The 10,773-nt window shown below is 54.3% G+C and overlaps 1 protein-coding gene across 1 annotated transcript; it reads left to right on the top strand.

The window, feature by feature from the left end:
• Positions 1-1,445: 1,445 nt before the first annotated feature.
• AQP5 (aquaporin 5) lies at positions 1,446-4,313 on the top strand (the record flags this gene model as incomplete). The annotated part of the gene is made up of 4 exons (XM_084277130.1): positions 1,446-1,808; positions 3,094-3,258; positions 3,508-3,591; positions 4,128-4,313. The coding sequence occupies 4 exons, from the start codon at positions 1,446-1,448 to the stop codon at positions 4,311-4,313; spliced, it is 798 nt and encodes a 265-aa protein (XP_084133256.1).
• Between the last annotated feature and the right edge of the window lie 6,460 nt (positions 4,314-10,773).

Genomic DNA, 10,773 nt, shown 5'->3' with positions numbered 1-10,773 from the left:
TGCAGGATGTGCACAGGTCTGATTGCGCCCAGCAGAAGGCAGCAGGGACGCAACTTTTAAATCTAAAGTGGGAATTAAATGATTTTTACCAGCCTTCCATATAGAGAACTTTGCTCACCATGTGCTGGAGTGCAACCACGGATCACCCCAGCCTGGGCTTGCAGCATTAGGCACGGAGAGATGGGATTGCTTGAGAAAGGTGAGATGCAATCAGCCAAGCAGGGAGAGCAGATCTGGCACCCAAACCCATTTAGAAAAAAGAAAAACACAACTTCATCCTGGCACAAGGCTGCAAGGACGATAAGAGAACCAAGAATTCATTGTTAAGTGTCACTGGAACCTTTTCCCGCCCCAAAACAGTCCCCATCAGCTCCCCGTTGACAGCACTGGGAGCCTCCCCTCTTTGCTCCCTGCCAGCCAAGGATTTGTGGCTGGACAGATTTAGGATGGAGGGCAGTGCCACAGGAACGTGAAAGGAGACGTGCAAACATGGCCCATGTCCACACAAAGCCTGTGGCTTTATGCTGGCACTCCCAAGAGCAAAATCATTGGCCTCATTGAGCAATAGCTTGAAAAGCAAAAGAAAAGAGATGACAGGGGCAGAATACACCCTCCCTGGCTACAGGCAGCCAGCACCCCCCAACCCAGATACCAGCAAAACCCACACATCACACAGAAATGCAGCAGAGGCCCAGAGCCAGGCTCCCCAGTGGTCATCTCTATCAGAGTCACCCCATCCCATTCAGCCTCCAGCCAGGCACCTCAAGGAGTCCCTGGCTTGTTTACAGTTCCCTGGCTAAGCAAAGCATCCCCCAACCCCTGCCCTGCTCCCAGGACAATTACAGCCAGCTTATTTCCTGGGGTTGAGCCATCCCAACAGCCTGGGAGCAGCTCCAGGCACTCAACTTCACTGTACATTTCAACATCCCCTGTAAATCCAACACACCGGGACCCCTGCCCTGGGAGAGCTCCTCCAGTTCCACACGAGCCACCGCTTCCCAAACAGAAGGACAGTCCTTTCCAGCCTGCAAGGAGACAGGGGACAGGAATACTAACTACACCCCTGCACCTGGCAAGAGGTAGTAAAAGGGAAAAGCCGAGGAGGGAGCATGGCATCGTTATGCAACCGCGTTATCTAACGACCACAGAGACACCCTATAGGGGCTCTTTGTTTGCAGAGGGAAGCAGAAAGAAATGCCACCAATCTCTGAGTCATTGGTTCACCAAGAGGCTCCGAAGTTATTTTCAGATGGAAACTTTTCCAGTTTCACACGATAATTTGGGAGGGCTGGCTAATTCCCTGGCTCCACCCACCGCCTTGTAACACAGCTCCCTGCTGCTCTTGCATATATAGATAGGTATGGCACTTCAACCGGGAGCAGACAGAAGAGTCCAGGGAAACGTAAACTGTCTTCTTTCCTAGCCGCCCTCCGCCCGCTCCCACCATGAAGAAGGAGATACTAAGCCTCGCCTTCGCTCGATCCGTCTTTGTCGAGTTCATCTCCACGCTCATCTTTGTCTTCATCGGCCTCGGCTCAGCCCTGAAGTGGCCGTCTGCCCTCCCCAGCATCCTCCAGATCTCGCTGGCGTTCGGCCTGGCCATCGGCACGCTGGTGCAAGCCTTTGGGCACATCAGTGGCGCCCACATCAACCCGGCTGTGACCATCGCCTTCTTCGTGGGGAACCAGATCTCCTTTCTGCGGACTCTCTTCTACGTGATCGCCCAGCTGGTCGGGGCCATTGCTGGCGCTGGCATCCTCTACGGTGTGACGCCCGTCAACACCCGTGGCAACCTGGCCATCAACGCGGTAAGTCTGTCTCCCTCCCTCCCTCCAGACAGGCTCTCCGTTCTTTGCGAGCGAAAAGCCGGTGCCAACACCAACCCAGAGAGCCAGATTCACCAGGATGGCTGGTCTCGGCACAGCATGAGGGACAGGAATGGGACAGGAGCAAACCCCAGCACAGCCAGCAGAGTGTTGACATGACGGCTTTATTGTGCGGGGTGATGAATGGCATGTTTTTTTCCTCCTTTAATAAGCTCTTCCTTTATCCTAAGGGCCTGAGTGAGTCAGCCCACACCATTGAGATGTTCTTGACTGCAGCCTCTCCACCTGGAGATTAGTGCTGGGATAGGAGCTGCGCCAGGACAGAGGGGGAGGGCAGGGAGCAGCACCCGGTCAAACCGGCACAGGCAAGGGCGAGCGGAAACCCACCGCAAGCAGGGTGCTGGTGGAGCCAGGGAGAAGAGGTGGATGGAACGAGATGGTAGAGAAGAGCTGAAGGAGCAACTGCGAGAGGCAGAGGCTGCTCCAGGAGGAGGGGAGGCAGTGGGACCCTCTGAGATAACCAGGGACAAGGAGCACACCTCAAACCATCCAAAATGGGAATGGTGGAGCTACTGCTCCAACCACAGCCAGGTCTGGACACCTTGGAGCAGGGCAGACACCTCACAGAGGGTTCTGTCATGGGAAGGAGGTGCTGCAATGCATCTTATGCCCATACGCTCTGCACTCCAAACCAGCCAGCTTTAGCTAAAGCCCAGGCTACGGTGTCACCGTGCCTCTCCCACACCCAGCAGGGTTGAGGCCATCAGCAGCTTGCACAGAGGAAATGACACAACCACAGCCCCTCTTACCCCCATGACCACACCCCAGCCTTCATCCCACCCCTCACTCTTCCCTCCGACCCCCACCAGCTGCTCCGCAGGGGAGAACGGCCAGGATACAGCAGCTCACAATGAGCAAGGGGGGGGAAGAGGTGCAGGGGAAAGGAGACAAATTGGTGGTGGGGGTGGTGGGAAGGCACTAGGGGCTGTGGAGATGGGCAAATGGGGAGACCTGGAGAGCCATGGGAAGGGAGGGGCTCAGGGGATTGCAGAGTGTTAGGCAGAAAGATAATTTCTTCCTTTCTGGGGAAAGCAGGAGTGAGCTCAAACAGCAACGGGCACAGCACCTTGGGTACCAGGGACAGGCAGGGGCCTGGCAGGGTGAGCGGCTTCAGCAGCCCAAGTCCACCAGCAAAGCACCAAAGAGCCACCCCGGTGGTCCCAAACCCCAAGATGGTTAATTAATTGTCGTTCGCTGCTGTTCACAGCTGAACAACAACACGACCCCAGGCCAGGCCCTCGTGGTAGAGATCATCCTCACCTTCCAGCTGGCCGCCTGCATCTTCGCATCCACTGACAGCCGGAGGAACGGCAACGTGGGCTCCCCAGCACTCTCCATTGGCCTCTCCGTTGCCGTAGGTCACTTGGTGGGGGTGAGTGTCCAGGCAGGAGGTTGGGGAAGAGGGTCCCATGAGGTCAGGGCTCCCCAAAACACTCGTGCAGTTAATCCCAGGTGGAGCTGCAGCAGGAGAGGCAACACAGGACATACCAGGGCTCCTTCTCCATGGTGACAGGGGGTCTCTAGCTGTCCACAGAAGAGTGCCAGGCACAGTTTCAGTCCCAAGAGTTAGTGGTATCTGCCAAGTGATGTCTCTTACTTGGTCCCCTTTCCACACCGACAGATCTACTTCACCGGCTGCTCCATGAACCCAGCCCGGTCCTTCGGGCCTGCGGTCATCGTGAGGAGGTTCAGCCCGGCGCATTGGGTGAGCATCAGCAGTGTGCCATGGTGGGCTGGAGGCTGCCATGGACAGATGTGGGCAACAAGGGGAGGGGGCAGCAAGTGCCTTGACAATTACAGGGCTTTCAGAGCCCATCCCACACCTGAGAGGGTAAAAGGGGGCTGGAGGAGGAGGGAGGTCATACCCCTTGATGCACGGGAAACAGCTTATCCCCACAGCACAGAGCCAGCAAGGGGACAAGTGTAACCCACCTCCCCTATGCAATGGCATGCTAAGGTGTCCTCTGAGGTCAATGAAGCCCAGCTTCAGCTCTCCACTCATCAGACCCAGCCTTGCAGAGCAGGCTCTGTGCCTCCTTGCCAGCACCCATCTCTGTGCTCATAAAGAGCTCAATGCTTTTGACAAGCGAAGGCAGAAGGGATTTCAGCTTACCAGGAGGGGCATCAGCATCCCCGCAAGGTCCAGAAGACATGGAGCAGTGCGGGATTCTGGCACAATGGCTGGACCTGGTGCACCAACCTCTAAGACCTGCCCTCACCTTCTCCCTTGTTGCTTCCTAGGTGTTCTGGGTCGGACCCATCCTTGGGGCTTGCTTGGCCGCTCTGCTCTACTTCTACATCCTTGTCCCCTACTGCATGAACATGTCTGACCGGGTTGCCATCATCAAGGGCACCTACGAGTCCGAGGAGGAATGGGAAGAGCAGAGAGAGGAGAGGAAGAAGTCTATGGAGCTGACCCCACCGTAGGAACAGCTGGGAAAATAACCATCTAACCGAGCGAAAGGAGAGGAGGAAGCCCCACACATGGGCTCATGTGTGCACCAAAGCCAGGCCATGAACACATCCAGCTACAGTAGACTCTTACGCAAAAAAGTCTTGTAACTCTGAGACCACCTGTGACCAAAGGACTAGTTCAGCCTCTGTGTAAATAATCCCTCTCTGCAAGCGCTAGAACACCACCTAAGCTTAACCACAGCCAGCTGAGCCCAGCAGAGGAGCCTCAGCCCAGGGCAGCATCTCAGCTGGGGTTTTGCACTCGCATTCCTGCCCTCCCACGTGTGAGTCTGGCACCCGAGACCACGTGTTCTGGTGCACGTAGGATACCACCCCCCACACCTGATGGATGGGAACACTGTGGAGGTACCAGCAAAGGAGAATGACCACTTTGGGCAGGTAGGTGCAGCAAGACTTCCCTGCTTTGGCCCTGCCACAGGTCCCACGCTGCTCATAGCTGCCCTTTCACGCATTTAGCTGGTGCTGGTGAGTCCTGTTCATTCACCGCTGCAGAGAGAACGTGATTGTTGGATTCTTTGTGTCAAGATCTTTGTGATATAGTATATTATTTATTGTTAATAAAGCAAATTTTAAAAGCCACGGGTGCAAATCTGTTCATGCATCAAATTTTAGGAGTAAAAAAATGGTTTGATGTGGATTCAAAGTCATCCCAAAGAGCCAGGGCAGGAGCAAGTGCTGGGATTGCAGGTGCTGTGGGAGCAGCATTATGAGCAGGGGGTCTGGAAGTCACTAAACCTGAGAAGTGGGCACTAGTGTTGGTGTGGGGCAAGTGCAAGAGGTGCCCCAAGCACGGTGTCAGGTCCAGGGTGGTTTGAAGCCCATCTGAGGCTGCCAGGAGCCGGGAGGAGCCGGCAGCAGTCCTCCTTCACGCGCTTTGCTGGCTTGACTCAGGCGCTTTCTGCCATACCAGTTCTCCCGGACGGCTCCCCCGCTGCCCTGAAAAACTGACCCACAATGCTCCCCAGCCCCCTCGCCAGGTGCCAAACCCACACCTTCACCCTGACCTTCTGCTGTAGCCCTGCTCTTCCAGTTCTGCCACAACCCTCTGCCAAAGCATCTTGCTCCCAACCCGGGCACGGGGACACCACGCGCTGCCGCTATCCCAGCTCTCGCTCCCACCCACTCCCTCCACCCTGCTCTCTCTTTGCTGCAAAGATGAGGTTCCTACTGAGCAGACCCCCAGGGAAGTGGGAGATGTTTGTCTGGAGCTCTCCAATGCTGGATGTGGCTCCAATCCAAGCAAGTTATATCTCCCTTGCCTGGCACTGCCGGTGGGCATCGACAGCATCACCCATTTCAGCATGCCACAGCAGGTTTGCAATTCAGGCTGTGGCACTGCGTGAGCCTGGGTCACAGCAGACCCTTACCCCTCATTTTCCATTGCCTTCCTCACCCCCACTCCAGTTCTCAACAGAAGAGGTTGGCGACAAGCAGGAGAAAAGGAGGCAGAAAGGCCCTAACCTTGGGTCACATGGCCCAGCAGCAGAGCTAGGAAGCTAAAATTGCAACCCCATGCTCAGTCTTATCCCTCCCACCTCACCCCTTCCTCAGGATGGGCTTAGATCTGCAACCCTTCTGTGCCTCAGTTTCCCCTTTCCTAAAAGGGAAGCATATTAAGCCCCTTCCTTGGCAGGAAAGGGCAGCGTGCTCACAGGCAGCACAGCCACCAGCCTCAGGGAAGCATTAACACATCCTCAGCTCCCAGAGAAGCCCCTCAGAGCAGCCCACCATGAAGCCCAGGGCTGGGGCAGCACTGAGCCCAGGGCTGGGGCAGCACCGAGCCCATGTCACAGCAGCTCAGCATCCTCAGCAGCTGCATCTCAGTCTCCTTCCACCTCACCCCAGGCCCTGAAGATGCATTCAGATCCCCACCCCAGAGCAGGCAATCCTGGGCATCCCCCCCCCTCACTTGACTGTGCTGACCCCCACCACCCATCGTGCCAGAGAAGAGACCCAGGAGTCCAGCACATCCCAGAGCCCTTCCTGCGGTGCGGATCGGGGGCCACTGCGGCACTCCACGGAGGGGCCCAGCCCACGCCAGCACTGCCGGTCTGATCAACAGCCAGGAGAAGAAACCCAGCCTGGGTGTGAGCCCTCCCTGGGGATGAATCAGAGGATCCTGCGGCAGCAGCTTTGCGTCAGCACAAAAAGCATCCAGCACCTGGCTGGAAAACCGGGGCAGGATGGCCCTGTGCAGGGCTGGGGTCAATGGGAGGGGGGACAAGCATCTAATTCCCTTTCCCAACACACAGGCAGGGACAGACCCTAAAACGCGGGGTAAATGCTGGCTGGAGCCTGGTGAGCTGCCAGCAAAGCCAGCAGCATCCCTCTGCGGTGCAGAGGTCTGGTGCTCAGCACCAGCCCCAGTGCTTCTTCTCCACCTGGCCCCTCGCCAGTTGGCTTCACACCTAATCCAGGAAGAGAGGTCACGTTCAACCCGGACAAAGCCCTGGCATCCCACAAGCACCATGACCTTCACTGGGCTGGGTGCAGGGCCGAGCCCAGGTCATGGCTGGGAAACCCTGAGGTCCTCCTGCCTGTTCTCACCTGCCCAGAAACTGCATCAGCACTGCTTAAAACCAAACAGAACTATTTATATATATATATTTAAGCTTTCAAACTTTGCCTGCCCCATTTTTAACAGGATCATTGACTGACCACCAGCCTTTCAACACCAAACCATCCTCGTACGTCTTCTTCACTGTAATTAAGGGGAAAGGATGCAGTTATTTCCCAAATATGCCTACCTTCTTTGCTCTAAGAGGATATCCCAGCCTGTTTCTCGTTCTTGAGGATCTTTGCCATCAGAGTGTAATTACTGCACAGCTTTAAAAACTCTGGGGATTTTTTTCCCTAGCAGGGAGGAAAATCCCAAATATTTTCACCTTTTAACAATCCAGAAGCTTTATCCCTTTTTACACATCAAAGGGCTTTCAGTCTGCTTAAGAAAAGTCCCTAGGAGCTCTGTGTATCCTTTAGGGTTTCCAAATCACAAGCTTTCTGGGACAAGGGCAGGAACTGGGTCCTTGAGGAGAAGCAGGACCCAGCAGCAGTACCTCAATTAAAGATTTTTTCAACAGGTTGCAGGTTCCTCTTTGCTTCAGTCCCTTGCAAAGGGTCAGCCCCATCTCCCTCTGCCCCAAGTGAGAGGCAATAATGCTTCACAATTTGGGACCACAGCGTGTGAACCATCCCCAGAAAGTTCAACCAACACAGGCAGTGACCTCCCTCTCCTTCCAGGAGGTTTTCCACCACTTTGCTAGAGAGTCCCAAGCACTGACGTGGTGTTGGACAGATGGTTGGACTTGATCTTAGCCTTAAAGTCTCTCAGCCTTAAAGACTCCCTGGTTCAGGAACCAGCTCTGGAGCAATGTGAGCCACAAAGAAGCCACCCTAGAGATGTCCTCCCTCTGCACATCCCCACATCTCACAGAGATGTGCAAAGCCTGAAAATAAAGAGGTTCCCAGGGCATCATCCAGGGCTGATGGGCAGAAAGGCGGCTGACAGAGGAGAAGCCTCTGCGCAGAGACACGAGAGGCTGGCATGGGTGTTGGCATTAGTCATGGCACAGACTGTGCCAGCACCCACCTCCTTGTGAGCACAAGCACCAAGTCTTTCCCCTCCTACTCAGCTGCTGCCCAGCCTATCACCACCACGGTACCAAATCGTTACGAGCCAAGAAACAGCTCAGACAGCCATTGAGGGCCAACAGCCACCCTTCCTGTTGTCAAAAGGCATCACCTTGGCCAGGTCATGGAGCCTCCACCTGAAGATCAGCTGCTGTAATTCATATTTTGCTCACTGGCTTGTACCCTACACAATTTGGGCTTGAATGCAACAAGCGTCCCCACCTTGGACAAGCTGCTGTGCTCACATAAGCATGAAACCACTGGCATCCTGCTTGGTCCTTGCTTCAGCATTGCTGCAGCGCACCAAGACCCAGATGCAGCACTATGATACACGGAAATACAGGATGAGTTTTGCCCCCAAATAAACCATGCCATTAAAGAGAAGAGCAGATGATGCCCAGAGAGGGCAAGAGCAGATCTACATGGTGTCTCTGTTCCCACCTCAACACCCTCCTACAGCCCAAAAAGCCACTTCTTTAAAACCCAGCAGAGTTTAGAAGTTACGAGCAGGTGCCCCAAGGCAAAGGACTCAAAGAGGACAGGGGTCATCCTACCCTGGCACCAAGCATGGGTGCTCTGGAGCAGCATCCACGAGAGAGCCACAGGTGTCCGTGGCATCTCTTGCTGCCCTCTTCTGGGATGCTCCATGGAGCACAGACACAAGGCCAGGAAAACTCTCACCAGAACAGGTCCACCTCAAGGCGGGGGGGAAACACCCACCCCACTCTTTCTTCCACCCACTCTCCCCCAAAGGTCAGCCACAAAACAGGGTTCCCTCCTTCCCCCCACGTGGGGGCCGCAGGCTCAGTGCTGCCTGGATCGGGGCTGCCTTTCGGATGCCAAGTTTCCTCTTGCTCAAACGTTTGGCCTCCGCTTTCCAGGATGCAGCCCGACAGCACCCGTTTGTTCTTTATCACCCTCCTGCAAACGAGCAAAGTCCAGCAGCAGCTGATATAATGGATCCTTGTGCTGCTGGGTGGTGCTGTCAATAAAAAAAGAAAGAGCAATAAGTAAAGAAGGGACTAACTAAAAAAGCCACCCCGCAGCCCCAAGGTCTGCAAGACAAAGGTGCTTTGTTGGGAAAGGTCAGCTCGGGAGCCAGGAAGGTTTCCCAGGCACAACTGCTGAGAGCAAGGAGGATGCAAGGGTTTAGCAAACAAGGAGGGGATTAACAAATGCAGCTTTGTTAAGCCCCAGCCCAGCAGAGACCACTGAACTGTCTGAGCCTCCACCCAGGAGATGCACACTCAGGATTGTAGTGGTTTACTCCAAAACAAGAGGTCCCCAAGCTCATCGCTGCTGAGCAGCATCAGGATGTGCAGGAGTGAGGGAAGGTGAGTCCTCAGGGACCCTTCACATGCAGCCAAACCACGGGACTCGGCATGAGACCAGGGAACCGGTTCAGCTCAGAAACAACCCCTGAAAAACAATCACTACCCAACAAAACAAATCCCCTGGCATGTGTCTTCCAGGAGGCCATTCTCTGCCAGCTTGATATTAATCCTGTTTGGCAAGACAGCGAGAGCTTTTTTGCCCACAAGCAAGGTGCAGCTGCAGGTTGATATAATACCCTCTTGTGCTGCCTGGAAAAACTTAAAGTGTCCTACACAATGTGTCTTTTTAAAGAAAAGCCAAAAAATGAAGAGAAAAAAAGTCTCCCTACCCCAACAATTCTTTAGGTTTTTCACCTCTTCCCAGGAGCTGGATTTATTTTCCTGACCAAGCTGGATCTGCTGGAGAAAGTGAGCCCTTTCCCCACTCTTTAAAAAAAAACATAATCCTTGTTTTTCACTCTAGTTTTCCAAACAGCCAATTGCTTTCCCATTGTGACCCATTGCCCCCTATTTAGAGATCAGAGTCCGTAGGAATTGCGACAGCCGTTATCAGTGCCAGTCACCATTGTAAGGGAAAGGGATATAAAACACTATCAGTTTATTTTGTTCCAACTAGATAGAACTACATCCAGGGGTGTTTCGCAAAGAAATCCCATAAAAAAGCAGTTAATCGCAGGAGAGAGCTTTCATTTGAGTGTGTAAACACACACTAGTGATAGTAACAGGCTTTATCTACACAGCTTCACCCTGGATCTTTGCCGTGACATCTGCACTAGGATTTCTCTGTGGGCTTTGAGCTGAAACCGCGTCTGAATGTCATTAACTGGCAGAGATCAGCTCTGTCCCTCTGCAGGCAGCATCCCTGTGCTAAGGAGAGATGGTGCTTGGCTCTACCCATCCCTTCTGTACCATTCCACCCCCAAATACTCATGGCATTTGTGAAAGCAGCAGCACATCTTAAGAACACACCTTTGCTCCAGCAGCCACCCCAGATCATCAGCAGTTCAAGTGAAACCCCTTGTCCATAGAATTGTCTTGGTTGGAAGGGACCCTTTAGGTCCCCAAGTCCAACCACCACCCTCACCTGCCAACCACTACTAAACCACGTCCCTCAGCACCACATCTACCCATCTTTTAAGGCTCTTCCCCACCACAGAACACACACCCCCACTCTGATGTGCACCCCAAGCCCACCCGTAAATGGGACATCCCATAGCTCCAGGAACTCCAGGGTCTGCTGTGCAGCTGCAGGTCAGCTGCTGGGCTTCCAGCTTGTCTCATGGCTATTTCACTAGCCCTACAACCTCAAAACTAGATGAGAGGGGTCAAAACAGGCACCCACAGCTGCAAGGAGCTTTGGCACCTGGGAATGGGAGCTGCAAGCCTGAAGGCAACCCCTGCCCCAGGCTGGGGAGACTGAGCTCCTCCTGAGCAGGGCTGGAGCATTG

The sequence above is a fragment of the Gallinula chloropus genome (genome assembly GCF_964237585.1).
Source record: "Gallinula chloropus genome assembly, chromosome: 31".
In the NCBI taxonomy this organism is placed as follows: Eukaryota; Metazoa; Chordata; class Aves; order Gruiformes; family Rallidae; genus Gallinula; species Gallinula chloropus.
This window is presented reverse-complemented; position numbering and strand designations above follow the sequence as displayed.